Below are 19,966 nucleotides of genomic sequence, written 5' to 3' on the forward strand. Positions count from 1 at the left end.
AAATACAAAAATTACTGTCTGGCAAAGAAATTACATAAGGAAAAAATAAACTAAATTTCCTCACAAGGAGGAATAGAGAAACGCGCAGCTAGGCGTCCTGTCCTAGAAATCCCCAGTCACGTGGTCTTCACACCCAGGGGCGGGGAAAAGGAGGCCAGCGTTAATGATTGACGTTTGAATCAGCCAATCAGTGCGCTCACCTGACTACGTCACGCTCTGCCCGGCTCACCTGGAGCTCAGAGTTAAAGAGAAGCGAGAGGATCCGGACGGTGATAGAGGCGGCGGCGCGGACACACGGGGACACATGCGGACACACGGGGCACCCCGCCCGGGCCGGAGCCCCGGGGCGCTACTCTGCGCGCTACAGGTAACGCTCCCCAGCAATGTCGGACCGGAGGGTTCGGATGTAGTTGCGTGCTTTACCCCTCTCCCCGGAGCGGGCGCGGTCCTGCACGCTGGAGGGGGTCTGCTGGAGCGCGACTCAATAGCCGGTCCGTTTTTATTTACTGTGACTTTTCGGGGTGCAGCATGTGACCCGGGAATATGCGGGGCCCCGGGGTCGGGGGAATCCGGGTTCAAGGGGCTTTTTTTTTTTTTTTTTCTATTAACCCTTTCCTCTGCTAGATAAACTTTTTGCAATGGAGTTGTGTCCATCTGTGGTTTTTTTTTTGTTGGTTTTTTTTTTTTTTGTTTTTATTAACCCTTAGGACACTCTATTAATTATTGGAGTCTATTTGTTTATATCCCCATGAATGGAGGAAAAAATAAAAATATATATATAATTTTTTTTTTTTTTGTTCATCATGGGGATATAGACAAAATTGACTCCAATAATTGTGAAGGGTTAAAAAAATATATTTTTTAACCCTTAACTGATTGGAGTCAATTTTGTCCCCTTGATTGAGAAAAAAAAAATTATAGATGTGTATTATTTTTTTTTTTTTTTCTCAATCATGGGGACAAAATTGACTCCAATAAGTTAAAGGTTAAAAAAATATAATTTTTTTTAACCCTTAAATTTATTATTGGAGTCAACTTTGTGCATATCGCCATGTTGAATGAAAAAAAACTTTATGTATATTGTTTTTATAGTATAATTACAGATCAAATTTGGGTTATACAATGGTTTTTTGTTTTTTTTTTTTATTTATTTACTCCATAATAAAAGTCCTTAGAGTAACAGGAGGATGTGTAATAAAATGCATTGGTGAGAAAAAAAATATATTCATTTTTCTTCACCATGGCATTTTTATTACACATTCTCCTGTTACTCTAAGGACTTTTATAATGGAGTAAATAAAAAACACCCCAATGTATAACCCAAGTTTTGATTTGTAATTATACTTTTACTACTCTAAAGTAGTTTTTTTTTGTTTTTTTTTTTTTGTGTATACACAGGCAACAATGCTATGTAGTGTAACTGCTCTGAAAAGCAGCTAATTATCTAGAGTAGGTCTTGCAAAATATTATTTATTTTATTCATTTTATATAGTGCTGTTAATTCCACAGCGCTTCACACAATGGCAACACTGTCCCCATTGGGGCTCACAATCTAGAGTCCCTATCTGTATGTCTTTGGCTATGTACAGTATATGTAATCTCTTGATCACCCTTTTTTGAGAGGGTTTTTTTTCATGGGGTGTATACATTTTTATTTAAAAGCAGCACCCCTCCATATATATATATATATATATATATATATATATATATATATATATATATATATATATATATATATATATATATATATATATATATATATATATATATTATACTGTGTAATAAACATAACTATCATACTGCATGTGCTAGTACGTCTGTAGGCATTGTATCATATATTGTACACTTTGATACTTTTGGCCAATGCATGTGAGCCCACCAGCCACGACAAGGTGGCTCTTCTGAGGGCCCCCATATATTATATTATTTTTTTTTTCTTTCTCTCTAGGTGTTGACCTTCATGACTGCCAGCTCTCTGGCTTGTCAGTCTGGCTTCTCTTTGCAGGAGTATATCATAGCTGCGGACCGCAGGGAGTTAAAGAAGGATAGAAAGCTTGGGACAGGTAAGTCCTAACACCCCTGGTCTCCCCTGCCACCCCCCTCCATTCTTCCAGCCTTGGGAGCTGTTTGCACCTAGCGGTGTAGAGGTTAATAAATGGTGGAATGTTGATGCGGCTTCTCAGATGTTGCAACAGGTTAACTCCTTCCTTCCCGCACTAGTTGTTTCAGACTCCTGTGTGTGCATGGTGTTGCAGTCCTATGAGTTTAGGTGCAGGTGGGGTGTCTAGCTGTTATATCAATCATATCACCAGCGCATGGGAGGAAAAAACATGCAAAACCCAAAAAGAGAATCTATATTTTATTTATAGTGTGTACTTTTTTTAATATATATATATATATATATATATATATATATATATATATATATATATATATATTATATATAATATATGTGTATATGTATATAGAAATCTAAATAAAAAAAATATATATAAAAAAAATTAGATTTTTATATACATATGCACACAATATATAATGTGTGTATATAAAAATCTAAAAAAATATATATTTTTTATTTAGATTTTTATAATGTATATTTATGCAAAACCCAAAAAGAGAAATACAGTATTATAAATATATTATCATTTTATTATATTTTTAATGTATTTCTTTTTGTGTTTTGCATATTATAAATATAATAATAAAATATGTATTTTTGTGTTTTGCATATATATTTTTTTTTTTTGCATTGTCCTTTATAATTTGCAGGGTTTACGTCCATTTAATTACTGATCCTGGTGTATTCTCCGATGCACAGATGCCCATGTGTCCTGTCTTCAATAGGTTTTTAATGACTTCCTATATATAATTTTCTCATACTGACATCAGAATAGATCACGATCTGTCCGTTTTTGCTCCAGGCTCTTCTTGGTGCTCGGCAGTGTACTGCTCTCCGGTATGCGGTGGTGATATACTGTGCAGCATGTTGCACCTTGACTCCCCTGTAATGAGCGTTGAGAGAATTTTTTGAAATATTGAAGTGATGCATTGTGGGTTGTCTCTTCTCACCGACTAGAAGGCATCACAACCTGCCCGGATCACACCCATCCCCCTCCCCGCATACCAGGGCTCGGGTTACCTGCCAGGTCTTTCTTATCCTCTCCTTCCTTTTATAAACAGATGTTTTGTCACCTAGTTTCTGTTGTGTCTTATTTCCCAGCCTGATACTTTATATCCCCGCCGCTCCTCGCAGGTTGTGACATCCGGGTTTTGGGTTCTGCTTTGTTTTATTATAAATAATATGGGATTCCTGAGGGTCTTAGCCGCATTCCTGCAGTATGAGGGGGTCAGGTTAGGAGTCTGGCCTTGTGAGCTGTTTGCACAGGTCTTATCTTATCATTGTTTGGGAATGTAATATAATTCATTTCTTCTGGCAGCCGGTTGTACTTCGGCACACAATGGGCAATCCTGCTAATGTGCACACTATAGCAAATATAGTGGATTAGTGGATGGTATCACACTTTGTAAGTATATTTAGCACCTTTCATGGAAATGCTGACCTATTCCCCTTAGCAGTCAGCTGACAAATCCCTCCCCTCCCCTAATATCCCAATATACGTGCATACTCAGCTGAGCCAAGTCTGCATATGTTTAGTTGGGACAGTGGCGTAAGATGCTCCAGACATCTTCTGTAACTCAAAACGCCCACTCTTCTAACCCAGCATCCCTTGAAGATGGGTTCACCATGGTTCTTTCATAGTTTAAGGATGAAATTTGACATAGGCTAGGTGTTAAACTTTATGGAAGTTGATCCAAATAAATTATTCTCTAACTGGGTCACAATTAACAGTTGGGTACCACAGGGATCAGTATTGGGCCCTCTTTTTAAGATTTATTATGAGCTTGTAGGAGGCATTGAGTAGAATCTCAGAATCTGCTGATGCTAAATTCTGCATAGTATTCGCCTCTATATTGATTACTTTGCAGAATTTAATATCGGCAGATATTGAGATTCTACTCTCAATGCCTCCTACAAGCTTATTAATAAATCTCAGAGGGCCCAATACTGATCCCTGTGGTACCCAACTGTTAACTGTGACCCAGTTGGAGAGATCTATTAATAATCGCACTGTTTCTGATCACTGATCCATGTTTTTAGCCCTGTTGCCAATATTTTCCCCTACTCCTATGTTGATTTTAATGGGTATAAGCCCCTCTTAATCTAAAGCTCAGCCAATGCAGTCTTCTGCCATATGAAATTTTGTATATTATTGCACAAACCAGTCTATGGGAGTCTCATTGTCTAAAAGGTGTCGTTCAGGTCCAAAAAAAGATGCAGAACATATGGCCAAAGTGTATCGGAGGGATGATTGTAATATCAATGGTTGATCAACCATCTGACAACTTCTGTCTAAGGTGTATGATCCTCACCAATCAAGATTTGGTTCTCTACAAAGGGTGGGACCACCAAGCACGTAACTAGAGTAGGTGTAGGGGTTGCAATCTCACTTGGGCCCTGAAGCCTACAGAAGCCCAAAATGTCCCATTGACATAAGGCCAATGTGATTAGACTTGCACTAATCGAGGGTCATATTGGATGTTTTACAGTGGGGTCCATGACCTTCAAGTTACACCGCTGGGTGCAACTCTAGAGAATTTGGCAAAATTTAGGGGTTTTTTTTTACTCCGGTTGTGCAGGTTACAAAATATTTGAGGGGGTTTGCGTGGTGATCTATCAATCCTCCTGGGGGTACTTTTTAGAGAAGGTCATTTCAATGGTCAACCTACCCAATCCTTAAGTTGGCAAATTTTCAATGTGTTGTGTAGCCAGATATTGTGCCATGCTAATTTGGGCACCCCTGGGGTCCTGGTGTCAAATCCCACCAAGGATAATATCTACAAGGAGCCTTTGTTCTTCCCGTAATTTTGTTGGCTTCCTTCCACATTCTAAAGACATCACTGTCCCCATTGGAGCTCGCAATTTACGTTCCCTGTCTTTAAAGCCTTGTGAGAATGAATATCTCCACTAAAGCAAGTAAAAAAAATAAAGTTGCACCGACCTATGCAAGTCACAAAACATCTAAATTTAGGGTGTGGTGTTTTGCTTGTGGCAATTTTCTTAGAGGACGGCTACTTCGGTGCAAATTAGAATCTTTGGATGTTCCATTGATTTCTTTAGAAAAGGAAATTTAATGCAAATCGCACAAGACACAACTATGGATTGTTATGCGCAAATGCTACAAAAGTTGCCATTTATCCCCCAACCTAACTCTGCTGCCCATTGTCCCCCTTCTTGGCTCTGCATCTTGTTAGTAGGACAGAGGAACATGAAATCCATGTGAATAGTGACCACCTTTTGAAGTGGTAATAGTAGTTGGGATAGTTCCAGGCAATCACCAGGGGGCCATTGTCCTGGTTCCTGATGGGACTTGTTCCCTTCCCCCTCTCTATGGGTGCTGGTCATCCTTCTGGTGGTGTAAATGGCTTACGGGGGTCATTGCCCCATCTTGTGAGCTGTCCCTCTTGTATCTGTTTGTACAGGGCTTCTTCCCTCTCCCTGTAACTGAAACTCAAGTGAAACTCCATATTTTTTTTTTTTTTTTTTATTTTTGTTCCCAATACCTGACTCTCTTCTTCTCCTCCGGGTTTTAACAAAAGGACCATTGTTCTTCTTGCCCAGGTGCGCGAGGAGTTCAGGGAAACAAACCCTTCCTCAACCTGTAGGCTGCACGTCTTGGGCTGAAACTTATCCTGCGATTGTCACGTTTCTATTTGTGAAAGGTGACTGGTTTGTAGGACTGAAAGGGTAACGTCACCCAAATACTGTGCCGAATTCGCGGGGTGACATCACTTCACCTCATCAGTAGGATCCGGTCTTCCAAAGGTGGTCATAGAACCTAAAATTGCAAAATATGTCCCGTCCTCACCTCCCACAACACATGCATGCACCCACCTCCCCAAAATGGCCCCAAGATTTGCATCTTCTTGGATTGGAGCCATGTTTCATTCACCCCCTCCCCTCCCTCCTTCACATTACAAAGTATGAATGCATCTTTAAAGAGGTTGACCACTACTTTGAGATTGATTGACCTATCCTAAAGGAAGTCCAACAAGGTCTGATCAGCCATTGTCCGACACTCAGTACCCCCACCGATCTCGACTCCTCTCGGTGCCGGCGCTGGTTGCAGGAAATGCTCAGTTCTAGAGCGGATGGCGACCGGGTACTACACACCCGCCTCCTATTGATTTGAGTAGGAGGCAGATGTACAGTACCGAGCCGCAGCCACGATCAGAAGTCAGGGCAGCTACGGAACTGAGCATTTCCGGTCGCCACCAACAGTGGAGATTCGGGGTGTCAGACCCGGCCAATTAGACACTGACCTATTCTAAGGATAGCCCATCAATGTAAAAATGGTGGACAACACCTTTCCTCTATGAACATGAATGCTTGACTGTCCATGTGTTCGCCCATGGTGAGCATTTGGAAAGCACTGGTAGATTAGGCTAGGTGAGGGGGTAAAGATAAGGCCATTTCATGGGTAGCGACCCCATCATTTCTTGGATAAATCTGAAAGCCCCATACACCTTAAACCCCCTTCACACCCCAGTATAGTAACAAGTATGTGTCATGGTCCTCTTTGGTCACCCGTGACATTCGGTATGGAATGAAGTCTTCTATACTTTCAATACATGGACCCTCAAACTTGTATTGGCCCTTGCCCAGTTTTTATCCGTCAGAATAGATGACATTCCCTGTGGTACACATGGTTAGTCTTAAAGTAGACGTGTGAGCAGCGCCTTAGGTTATAATACGTACGTTTGATATCTGAAGGAAACTAATTCCATACGTACCAGAAACTCATACATGTGAAGAGGTCTTTGTATACTGGGCTGTAATTGTTGGTGTAGGACGGCCTGTAGATCTTATGTATGTCTTAACACGAAGACCCGCATCCAAATTTGGTATTTACTGTCTGTGTTTTCAAGGTCACTTGTCAAGGACTGTAGACAGGAAGATCGGGTTGGGCAACTCTTATCTGTGCCCTGTGGGTTTTATCTACTATGGTGGTTGACAAAAGCTAGACAATAAAATTACTTCCCTTATCTGTATCTGAGCTCTCAAGAAACCAGTGTCCTATGTGAGGTCTAGTTTGGGACTGTGGCATGACTCACTTGGGAATGGTTGACTTTAATCAATGTATTTAATTTCAGGCACCATCTTGGATTCTCCTTATGGTTGGCTAGATCTTTCTCCTAAATTGTGTCCATGTTCTTCATAAGAACATTGGGTTTTCTTGACTTTTGGTCCTTGGGTGGAATTTAGATATCCATGAAATGCTGTCTAAATATGGATTGTGATTGCCAGACCAACCAGTAGTCTTGTGACTCACAATCAACCTTTCGTATATGCCTTTTGGGTCAGGAGACCACCAGTCGGTCTGGACTTGACTATCGATATTCGGACACCATTTCATGGACATCTCAATTCAGTCCAAGGACTAAAAGTCACTGTTATAGAAGAAAACCCAAAGTTATTATGAAAAATATGGAGAATTTAGGAGATCGATCTAGACAACCATAATGAGAATCCAATATGGTACCAGAAATGTTTTAATCTGGACTAAAATCGGCCATTCCCAAGCGAATATTGTCATGCAACAGTCAAACTAGATCTTATCACATTTCATTCAGCTCAAGGATCAAACGTCACAATCTCAAGAAGAAAACCCAAACGTGTCAGCCTTGTATATGCTCCTTGGGTCAGGATCCTTGTGGTCTTGGTGGACATCAGTCCATACTTGGACCATTTTTCACAGATGTCTCAATTCTGCCGTCTTTGTGCCTGGAATGGACATGTAATTGGATCATTCATGGTACCAGTTGTGGACGTTGACAACCAGAAATGTTCTTTACAGGTTTGGCGTTGATATGATAGGAATCCAGTGACTTGTTGAAGATCTGACCCCTGGTAGGTGTTGCTGGTGCCTTCCCCAGGTTCTGACCAGCTATATATAGGGAGATTAGTCTTCGCCATTAGTATCGGTGTCTATGGATGTAGCAGTGTCAGCTTTTTTGTGCAGTTGTCTTTGTTTCTATTTCCTGAATTGATTATTTGCAGATATGATGCGCGGTTAATGGCATGTTGTGGTTGTATACTCGTCTGCGTCCATCATCTAAGTGCTCGGCGCAGGTCCTGAGGTCTTGTAATGGACCGTAAACTCCGCTCCTAATCTGATCCAAACTTTTTATGTTTTGGTTGGTCAGCAGAAATAATAATCACTATGTGATAACGTATCGCCTGCGCCGTCTCCTGCCCTATTAAGGTCTTTTCTCCCGCGGTTTCGTTCCTTGTTTATGTTGCATGCCTCGTCTTTGTGTTTGGCGGAGGATTGAGAACAGCCCCCTCCCCATCCCTAAGGCTTCACCTGTTCAAACACGCACCTCCTCCCCTTGAGGAAGCACCGTATCGGGTATCTGCAGTTACTATTCGTGCAGCTGCCTGATCTCCAGCTCTGGACTGTGCACAATGAGGGAAGCATTTACCGTATACTAAAAAAATGACCTGGGAATGGTCCAGGGGGTAATAGGGTATCTGTATTTGGAGGCATAGTCAATTGGTAAACCATAGTATTAATACTTACAAAAAAAAACTACCAGCATGCTCCACTGTAGGTTTGCAGATTTGGATGCTTGCAGTGTTAAGTGCACATTTTATATAAAACTGAGATCTCTAAATTTTTTTTTCTTTTGTACAGGTTTTTGTTCTGTTGCAGCAGTTTGCAAAAAGTTCATTACTCACCCTCCCCAGGTCCATCACAGCCTTTGCTTTTGCTCTTGGTTCATTTTCCTGAATTCTGGGTGCACCCTGCCAAACAGTACCTTTCTGAGAAGCAATGTGGTGGTCATCCATACATCTGCTACGTCACTTATTTTCTTTTGCGCTGACTAATGTTGCAGTGTTAATCCTAATGTGTTTAGACAGTTGGCATACGTCCTCCATAAACAATCATCGGGGCCTCATTATAGCTGGTAAACCCTCCTCTACCCCACCTAAAGAGCCCGGGCCTGACAGGCGATGAAAAACAGCCAGCATGCTGGATCTCTCTATGGAGGGCAATTACTGAAGACGTGAAGGCCTTGCGCCCAACACTAGGTTTCTTTTCCAAAAATTAATATATTATATATATAATATATTATATATTTATATATAATTTTTTTTTTTTTTCATTCTCATAGGCTGACTACGTCTGTCTTGTATGATGCACACTTGATATAGATGTAGTACAGATCAATACTGACCTCAAAGCAAAGTTATTAATGGAAAGAGACCATTAACTGAGGTTGTATACCTTCTTAAAGGGCCGGTACATAAAAATCCATTTTGCAAAGGAACTAATATTCACATGCATGTTCAGAGGTTCTCCACATTAATCACTGGGATTCCTTCCTGCTCAGTGGATTACAAATTTTTTTATTTCTTCTAGTTTTTGTTAACCCCCTCCAGCTTTTCTTGACCATAGATTGCACTTGGTGTGGGTATAAATACTTATGCCTCAACAGTGACAAGTATTTTGGGAGTGATGCCTTTTATTGGCTAACCAGAAAAAATTATAATGGAAAGCTTTTCAGAACCCAATGGTCCCCATCTTCAAACATTGACGCTAAAGTGTCTTTGTGGCTTTTTTTTTTCTTTGCTCTCCACCCTCCTACTAGGGTGAACACAGCCTAAATTCCCCATCCATGTAAGGTGAGTGCGGCCTAAGATTCTGATGTTTTGTGGGGGGGGCCAGCGCGGCCTAAGCCTCTGGCGTGTTGTGGAGGGGGGGGGCCAGCGCGGCCTAAGCCTCTGTTGGGAGGGGGGGGGCAGCGCGGCCTAAGCCTCTGGCGTGTTGTGGAGGGGGGGGGCCAGCGCGGCCTAAGCCTCTGTTGGGAGGGGGGGGCAGCGCGGCCTAAGCCTCTGGCGTGTTGTGTAGGGGGGGCCAGCGCGGCCTAAGCCTCTGGCGTGTTGTGGAGGGGGGGGGGGCCAGCGCGGCGTAAGCCTCTGTTGGGAGGGGGGGGCAGCGCGGCCTAAGCCTCTGGCGTGTTGTGGAGGGGGGGCCAGCGCGGCCTAAGCCTCTGTTGGGAGGGGGGGCAGCGCGGCCTAAGCCTCTGGCGTGTTGTGGAGGGGGGGGGGCAGCGCGGCCTAAGCCTCTGGCGTGTAGTGGGGGGGTGAATGTAGCAAGCGCAGCCTGTTTTGGGTATCTGTATCATGTACTGTAAGTACAAGTTATTCCATCTGTAGGTTTCCTGTTTTTCATTATAAACCTTTTTTGCCTCACGTCTTAATCCGTGCAGTCATATGATGAGATTTCTCTGACAAACATGCAGCAGGCATGAGACTAGATTACTGAATAGGTCATGCACTGGCAAAGAGGAACCACGTTAGTCATGCGAAATATATCACAGCCTTCTCATTAATATATAATTTCCCCCTTTCTTGCTGTATAAGGAAGTATAGACGCTCCATTCTGTCTAAGAACTCTTGCAGAGGCGGCGTCGACTGACTTGTGGGAAGCAATCGGGAAAAATGAGTTATTAGGCCCTGTGCATGTTGTTGTTGTTGTGTGGTTCTTGTTTTTTTTTGTTTTTTTTTTTTTCCCTTTAACCCCATAGCGACGGCCTAACGTCTCAAGACGTCGGAAAAACAGGGTACTTATTCTGTTCCGACGTCTTGAGACGTCAGGCCGGAAAAAGGTTGTAGCGCCCCCCAGTGACGAAAAATCTCAGGGGTTTCAGCTACCGGGGGTAGCTGAGACCCCCAAGATTATGAATCGGGGTGTTTTTTTTGTTCCCCGATAATGTGATCGCCGGTATACACCGTATACCGACATACACATAAAAAAAAAAAAAATGGCAAATACTACTAATTTCTTTCTCATCTGACATGATCAAACATGTCAGATGATAAAGAAATATAAGCCCCTAGTGCCCCCAAAGCCCCCGGTACCGGAGAAAATCACCCCCCCCCCCCCCGGACATCCAAAATGGCGCCGACGCGCGGCGAAAACTCCCGCCGGCGCCGGCTCTGCATTCATTTCCCTCCGATCTGAAATGATCAAACATTTCAGATCGGAGGGAAATGTCCTCCCCCTGATCCCTGCTCCGGTCCACCGGAGATCTCTGGTTCCCCGGAGCCCCCTCCGGTTCTCCAGACCTTGCAAGATGGCGCCGGCGCGCTGAAAGCTGCTGCTGCTGCCGCCGCATTCATTTCCCTCCGATCTGAAATGATCAAACATTTCAGATCGGAGGGAAATGTCCTCCCCCTGACCCCTCCTCCGGTCCACCGGAGCCCTCTGGTCACCGGAGCCCCCTCCGGGTCTCCAGAGCCACCCCCCCTCCCCCGCATTCATTCTGCTCTTTCTGCCGCATGTGACACGTCACATGCGGCAGAAAGGTGTCCCCAGGTCCCCCCGAGCCCCCGAGCCCCCGGTCATACGTTACCTGTCTGGTGATCCATCCCGCGATCACGCCGCCTCCTTCTTGAATGCTGACGGCGCATGCGCAGACAGCGGCTGTCAGCTGGATTCCTCCCCCGGTCCACAGTGGAGCAGCCTGTGCATCAGCGACGTCAGTCTTGCAGGGACGCTGACGTCACTGATGCACAGGCTGCTCCACTGTGGACCGGGGGAGAGTGAGTGCAGTAATCAGCAGTCTCTCCATGTGAGGAGTGTGGTCCTCACATGGAGAGACTGCTGTTCCAGAAAATGGGGGGTACGTTCTGTGAGCGTGCCCCTCATATTCTGGAATGAGGTTACTGCAGGTCACTCTGCCCTAAGTTGGACCGGGGCAGTGTGAGTGCAGTATTCTCAGATTACTGCACCCACACTGCTCATGGAGAGCTTGCTCTTCCAGAAAATGGGGGATACGTTCCCTGAACGTGCCCCCCATATTCTAGAAGATCCAGAGTCGGCGCGGGACCTCACGGATTACAGCGGATTACAGCGACCGTAATTTCTTTATTTTCAATAAATTGGGGAAAGAGGAATGTTTCGGGGAGTTTTTTTTTCAAATAAATTTTTTTTTGTCTTTTTTTTTTTTGTCTATTACTTGACTGGGTTAGTGATGTCGGGTATCTGTTTAGATGCCGTGACATCACTAACCCCAGGGCTTGATGCCAGGTGACATTACAGCTGGTATCAACCCCATATATTACCCCGTCTGCCACCGCACCAGGGCGCGGGATGAGCTGGGGCGAAGCGCCAGGATTGGCGCATCTAATGGATGCGCCACTTCTGGGGCGGCTGCGGCATGCTATTTTTAGGCTGGGAAGAGTCCAATAACCATGGCTCTTCCCACCCTGAGAATACCAGACCCCAGCTGTCCGCTTCACCTTGGCTGGTGATCTAATTTGGGGGGGACCCCACGTTTTTTTTTTTTTTAAAAAAACGCCTGGGGAGCCCTCCAAATTGATCACCAGACAAGGTGAAGCTGTCAGCTGTGGTTTGCAGGCTACAGCTGTCTGCTTTACCCTAGCTGGCTATCAAAAATGGGGGGGACCCCACGTCGTTTATTTTAATTATTATTTTTTTGGGGGGCTAAATACAAGGCTAGGCACTCTTTAGTGCCACATGAAAGGCACTAAAGGGCGCCAGCTTAGAATATGCAGGGGGTGGGACGTTATATATGTTTGACATGTATCCATTCATCCATTGTAGCATTTTAGGCTGTGCGCCCACAATCAGGATTTGCAGCGTTTTGGGCGCAGAGTGTTTTCCCTGCGTCCATAACGCTGCATTGTGCAGTAGAAGCACAGTGGAAGGAGTTTTAGAAATCCCATGCCCAATGTGCTTGCCCACTGTGCTTCTTTTCTCCGCCACATAAACTGACCTGTGGCGCAGCTTCCCGAGCCTCAGCATGTCAATTTATGCTGCGGAGATGAGTGTTCTCTGCAGGTAGCATAGAGCTCCACAGCGGCCTGAACCCAAATCGTGGGCTTGGGCAGCTGCGTTCTCCCGTGGACAACACTCACATCTCTGCAGGAAGGCTGACACTGTGTACTAGACGCCGTGTCGCTGGCTCATGGCCACATAGCCTAAAAGTGAGACATTGGTTGCTACAGCAACATTTTTGTGAAGTACCTGTGGATTCAAAATGCTTATTATACTCCTGAATAAAATCCAGTTTCCAAAATGGGGTCACTTGTGGGGGTTTCTAATGTATAGGTACCCAAGGGGCCCTGCAAATGTGACATGGTGCCCGCAATTTATTTCAACTTTTCCAGAATTCAAATGGTGCTCCCTCCATTCCAAGCCCTCCCATTTATCCAAACAGAGGTTTTTGGCCACATGTGGGGTATCCCTGTGCTCATAAGACATTGGATAACAACCTGTTGGGTCCACGGTTTGTTGTTGTCTCTTGAAAAAGTGAGAAATTTGATGCTGAAGCAACATTTTTGTGAAAAAAATGAAAATTTTCAATATGGCAACCTAAGCTTATCAAATTCTGTGAAGTATTCGTGGATTCATACTGCTCACTATACACCTAGATAAAAGCCTTGAGGTGTCTTGTTTCCAGAATGGAGTCACTTGTGGGGGACCGCCACTGTTTAGGCACCTCAGGGGCTCTCCAAATGCAACCTGGCGTCCGCTATTGATTCCAGCCAATTTTGCAGTCAAATGGCACTCCTTCCCTTCCGAGCCCTGCCATGCGCCCAAACAGTTGATTTCCACCACATATAAGGTATCGCCAAACTCAGGAGAAATTGCACAATAAATGTTATGCTGAATTTTTTCCTTTTACTCTTGTAAAAAAAAAAGCTACCTGGTTGAAATAACAATTTTGTGGTAAAATTTTATTTTTTTTTTTTCATGGCTCAACGTTATAAAATTCTGTGAAGCACCTGGGGGTTCAGGGTACTCACCAAACATCTAGATAAATTCCTTGAGGGGCCTAGTTTCCAAAATGGGGTCACTTGTGTGGGGTTTCTGCTGTTTAGGTACCTTAGGGGTCCTCCAAATGTGACATGGTGCCCGCAATCTTTTTCAGCCAAATTTCCTTTCCAAAATTCAAATATTGCTCCTTTCGTTCCAAGCCCTCCCATTTGTCCAAACAAAGGTTTCAGACCACATGTGAGGTATCACCGCGCTCATAAAAAAGTGGTTAACAAACCTTGAGGTCAAATTTTTGGAATTACCTCTTGAAAAAGTGAGAAAATTGATGCTAAAGCAACATTTTTGAGAAAATTATTAAAATTTTCAATATGACAACGTAACGTTAACAAAATCTGTGAAGTACCTGTGGATCCAAAATGCTCACTATACCCCTAGATAGAAGCCTTGAGGGGTCTAGTTTCCAAAATGGTGTCACTTGTGAGGGGTTTCTTCTGTTTAGGTACCTTAGCGGACCTGTAAATGCAACATGGTGCTCGCAATCTATTTCAGCCAAATTTGCTTTCCAAAATTCAAATATTGCTCCTTCTGTTCCGAGCCCTCCCATTTGTCCAAACAGAGGTTTCTGACCACATGTGGGGTATCGGCGCACTCATAAGAAAGTGGGGAACAAGTTTTGGGGTCCATTTTGTTGTGTTAGTTCTTCTAAAAGTGAATAAATTTGGGTTAGAGCAACATTTTTAGGTAAAATTTAATTTTTGCTTTTTTTCATTCCACATTGCTTTTGTTCATGTGAAGCACCTGAAGGGTTAATAAACTTCTTGAATGTGGTTTTGAGTACTTTGGGGGGTGCAGTTTTTATAATGGTGTCACTTTTGGGTATTTTCTGTCATCTAGGCCTCTCAAAGTCACTTCAAATGTGATGTGGTCCCTAAAAAAATGGTTTTGTAAATTTTGATGTAAAAATGAGAAATCGCTGATAAACTTTGAACCCCTCTAACTTCCTAACAAAAAAAAATTTTGTTTCCAAAATTGTGCTGATGTAAAGTAGACATGTGGAAAATGTTATTTATTAACTATTTTGTGTCACAGAAATCTCTGGTTTAACGGTATAAAAATTCAAAAGTTGAAAATTGCTAAATTTTCAAAATTTTTGCCAATATTCAATTTTTTTCTTCAATAAACGCAAAAAATATTGTCCTAAATTTGGTACTAACATGAAGTCCAATATGTGACGAAAAAACAATCTCAGAATCACCGGGATCCGTTGAAGCGTTCCAGAGTTATAACCTCATGAAGTGACACTGGTCAGAATTGCAAAATTTGGTCTGGTCATTAAGGTGAAAATTAGCTCCGTCACTAAGGGGTTAAAGAAACATTTGAAACTTGGAATTTTCATTAGTCTCTGGGGCTTTTATAGGCTCTAATTTGAGTTTTCAGCAGTTTCCTTATCAGCAGAGGCAGGCTCAACACTGATTATGTCAGATGTGTATAGAGCCATTATCAATCAGTGATAATCGGCTGACCCTGCTGCCTTCCCTTTTAAAAAATGCTCATTAAATAGGGATGATTCTTTACTTTACTTCTAATGTTCATGTACAATTCCTGAAACTAAATATATATATTTATTTATTTATTTCCCCCCCCCCCCACAAGTGATAGGTTATTTTGCCCTGCTAGAAGACTGACCCTTAGGCTATGTGCCCACAGGACTCTGTATCTGCAGATTTTTCTGCATCAAAATCCGCAGCTTTCCCCCAGAATCCGCACCTTTTCATAGGTGCGGATTTTGTTGCGGATTTTGCTTTTTTTTTTTTTTTTCCATTTTTTTAACATTCAATTGAATAGGCAAAATCCGCACCAATAACTGAAATGCTGCAGATTTGTCTGCACGAAAATTCACACGATTTCCGCTGCGGAAAAATCCGCAGCATGGGCACAGCATTTCCCAAATGCCATAGAAATGGCTGGGGAGTAACTGTGCTGCAGATTTCTGGAAAATCTGCGGCTTTTCCGCGAGAAATCCGCGCATTTTCTGCAGCGTGGGCACATAGCGATGGTGTTTGATCATGGAGGACACTCTTGTAAGGAGACCATGAAAGATGGTCAGTAGAACAATAGATTGGATGTGGAACTGAGACCTCTTAAGTACTTGTGTATTTTGGACCTTTTTTGGGTAGGTGTTTTCAGCCGAAAGTCCACATTCGGTCGTGCATCCATTCGAAACCGTTTTTGCAAGAAGCTTTTTGGTCAATAGTCCTCGGCTTTGGATGCCAACTTATCCGTAACAGGCTAAAATTGCTCAATTCCTCCCCTTTCCCAGGCATGCCAGGGTAGGTAATGTTTGGCAGGATTTCTTGGTGACCTTGTTGACAGTTGATCCTTCGACGCCATCACTGACTTCTATCTGTAATTCTGAGCAGCTTGGTGAAAGCTCCACAATTGGCGGCTCATGTAAAGGTCCTGGAGGTTAATTACCGGGGGTTTATGTATGAGCTGGAGGAACGTTGTTGCTCTGCCGAGAGCCTTGGATGCTTGAGGAGCTTTCTGCGGAGACCTTCTAATCTGTAACCTGGGGAATCGTTGCACAGTAACGAGCAGTGTATTAACCTTGACGTGGCGAACGAGAGTTACAGGAAACGTTATCTAATGACCTTGCCTGCTTTTATTAGCAAAAAATGTGAGAATATGGGTTTGATGCTGCTCCGTGCAAGACGACCCATTAAGTGGTCTCCTATAATTGCCGAGAGACGTCTCCATTTATGACGCATGTTGCTGTGAAACGTATTTTGTAAGTGATATGTTTGGGATCCCTGTTGTGTTTAATCGCTGTCCCAAAAATTTGTCTTTTTTTTTTTTTTTATGAAGTGAAGGTGATTTTTCAAGATCTAAACGGTAATTAAAGGGATGCGCTTGGGGCCGGGCTTTGGCCGGCTGGCGGGGCCGGGCTTTGGCCGGCTGGCAGTAACCTCTTCTGGTTTCTTATTGGGTGCGTTCTTCTCTCTGCCTCGGAATAATTAACAGATGACCTGGAAGATGCATTGTAGCATAACCCAAACACATTCCTTTCCATGCGGGCAGAGTTTCACGGTAAAATGTCGTCTTATCCTGCCATGCTCAAGTTCAGCAAAATGAACTTCTCACAACGTGCTGAAGCTGCAAGTTGTCGGCCAAAAATATGGAATTTTTCTGTTGTGCCTTAATTGGCACAAATGTAAAACCAGAAGATATGTCTCAATTTGTGAGCCCATCACTGTGTATATGAAGGTGGGTAATTGTTCCTGTGCATAGCCACAATGGCTCATTCGGCTTTGACATGAGCTTGCAGCCAGCCCCATCAACAGTGGTGCTGACATGGTAGCACAGGAAGCTGTCTTGTGTAGTGCACAATCCAAAAAATTGACTTGCCGGGAACCTCCAATCTGGAGGATTTCTTCAAATCTTCAAATAAATCTATGGCTGCTTGGATAAATGAGGGATTATACCACCTTGCACATTTTTGGCAAAGCTGCAGAATGCCATAAATCTGATAGCTGGGACCTGCTTGCAGTGGCGTAACCAGTCAGATGGGCCCAGTGTAAAGTTTAAGCCCCCGACATTGATCAGATGTATGGGTGCTACAGCATTCTAAATCCTATAGACAGAGTTGCGCTACCCCCCCCCCCCCCTCCCCATAAATTGTGTAGTACTGACCGCCATGTTGTATTAATAGGCCCCATCCTGGTGTATGATCTCATCATGGTTATGTCCTGAAATATATGGCCCCATCCTGGTACATATAATTAACCCACCATGGCCCATCCTGGTACATGTCCCCATCATAGCAACATAATGTGCATGACCCCCATAATGTCCAAATCCTGGTATCCGTCCCCGTAATGTCCGTGACCTGGTACGCTGCACCCAGTAAGAATATATCTATCTATATCTATCTATTCCCCCCCCCCCCCCCCCCCACTTCCCCGATGTCATCCGCCGATGATTGAATGGAGCAACTGACCAGCGTGTAAGCTGCACATTGCATGATGGTACTGTGCGCCCACTTAGTGTGGTCAGGTGCCGGCATTTTTCTCTGCTCCCAACACTCTGGATTATAGAAGTGGGGAGCAGTGAAAATTCATATCCTTAAACGGTGGCCGGCACATCAGTGCAGGGACCCAATGAGTCTGTGTTGCAATGTATCTTACCCGGATGAACGCCCTCAAACGCACTTACAGCTGCTGGGGCTAGCGGGCCCCCTGTAACCCAAGGACCAGGTCACTATCACTGCGATAGTTAGGCCCTGCTTGCTTGTGTATGTTTCAACAGACGTCCATCACATGCCACACTGGAAGCCGTAACCGTGCATATGAGATTTCTCCAAATTTCTGAGTGCACTTAGAATGCACATTTTACTATTGTAGCTATGCCCACGCAATCAATGTACCGTTTGTTTTTTTTTTTGGGGGGGGGGGGGGGGCTTTGGACAGCCTCTTTAATGTTTGGCATGGATGAACACTTTGATCTAATTAAGTTTCAGATCAGTACTTGATGTCTGCATGATTAGGGCAGAAACGTCAACCTGAATATCTTCCCGTAACTGTATTTATGGCTGCAAAGACTGACCTCTGAGTACACCTCCCCCCCCCCCATCCCCCCACATATACAATGTCATGGAACTAATGGAAAAATTGAAAAGCTCTAGAGCCTACGTAGAGGCAGGTTTATGAATATTTAACACATTTCTATCCTTAACCATCTAAGGGTTTTCTTTTTCCATCCGCTACATCCATTTACCAGCCCTGGTGGTCTGTAGGTTACCTGTGTATTCAGTATACAAAGCGGCTGCTCACATCCTGGGCCACCACCGCTGAATGTCCTTCACTAATGTCTGTTTAGATATTTTGATATTGATGCATAAGATAACTGGTTACTACTCGGCAGGACCAGATAATTGACCTTGTGCCAAGTTGGAGACTCTTAAGAGTTCTGTTCTTCATTTTGGATCTTGGGCTAACTGGTTACTGCTCGGCACAAGGACTATTATCTGGTTCTGCCAAGTTGGAAACACTTCACTTCATTCTTGATCTTGGGCTTATTCAGGAAACCTCCCAACGTCAAGGATAGTAAGAAGGTGGTAATACTGAACCCATCTCCGTATTTGATGACCCTAGTCTATGGCCGCCGTGATCTTCTAAGCTCTTCTGGGCCATCTTCTCTTTGGATGAGCTCACTCATGGTTGGTGGACTTTATCCTAATCTTCTCCAGGTCAAGACATTTGTAGAATCCATTTAATTCTGTTGGATAACCCTTTATACACCAGTCTTGGTCCAGAGTCCACTGGAGGAAGAGGTGTCAAATTTGTTAGGAGGTATGTAGTGTGCCACAATATAAACCAACCAGCGTATCAATCAGCCCTGGTGGTCTGCACGTTATTCGTGTATTTAGACCAGGCAGATGCTTAAATCTTGGGCTTCCACCACTGAATGTCCTTCACAAATGTCAGGTTACTTGAAATTAGACATGGCTGCACAAGATAACTGGTTACTACTCGGCACAAGGACAATATCTGGTTCTGCTAAGTTGGAGATGCTTTAGGGTTTCCACTTATCTTCATTCTTGATATTTGGCTTATTCAGGAAACCTCCCAACGTCAAAGAAAGGAAGAAGGTGGTAATACTGAACCCACCTCTGTATTTGACCTTAGTCTATGGCCGCCATGATCTTCCAAGCTGTTCTGACCAATCTCCTCTTTGGATGAGCTCTGTCATGGTTGTTGTGCTTTTATCTAATCTTCCCCAGATCAAGACTTCTGTATAATCCATTTGATCTTGTTGGCTAACCCCTTATACACCGGTCTAGGTCCAGAGTCCAATGAAGGAAGGTGTCCAATTTGTTAAGGCCACGTCTCACTATCGACATCGCTAGCGACATCGCTGCTGAGTCACGGTTTTTGTGACGCAACAGCGATCTTGCTAGCGATGTCGCTGTGTGTGACATCCAGCAACGACCTGGCCCCTGCTGTGAGGTCGCCGGTTGTTGCTGAATGTCCTTGACCATTTTCTTCAAAGGTGATGTCCTGCTGGGCAGGACGCATCGCTATGTTTGACACTGACAG

General features: G+C 43.8%; 1 protein-coding gene across 2 annotated transcripts in view; it reads left to right on the forward strand.

Annotated features, from left to right (window-relative positions):
- The first annotated feature begins 227 nt into the window (after positions 1-227).
- Positions 228-19,966, forward strand: part of LOC142254741 (EP-cadherin-like) — a 39,989-nt gene continuing 20,250 nt past the window's right edge. For both annotated transcript variants that reach the window (XM_075325997.1, XM_075325998.1), the window contains exons 1-2: positions 228-367; positions 1,949-2,063. In XM_075325997.1, coding sequence (XP_075182112.1) covers positions 305-367; positions 1,949-2,063 — 178 coding nt within the window. In that variant the 5' untranslated portion in view covers positions 228-304. The remainder of the gene's footprint in view (positions 368-1,948; positions 2,064-19,966) is intronic.

This window comes from Anomaloglossus baeobatrachus, chromosome 10 (genome assembly GCF_048569485.1).
Source record: "Anomaloglossus baeobatrachus isolate aAnoBae1 chromosome 10, aAnoBae1.hap1, whole genome shotgun sequence".
Lineage (NCBI taxonomy): Eukaryota > Metazoa > Chordata > Amphibia > Anura > Aromobatidae > Anomaloglossus > Anomaloglossus baeobatrachus.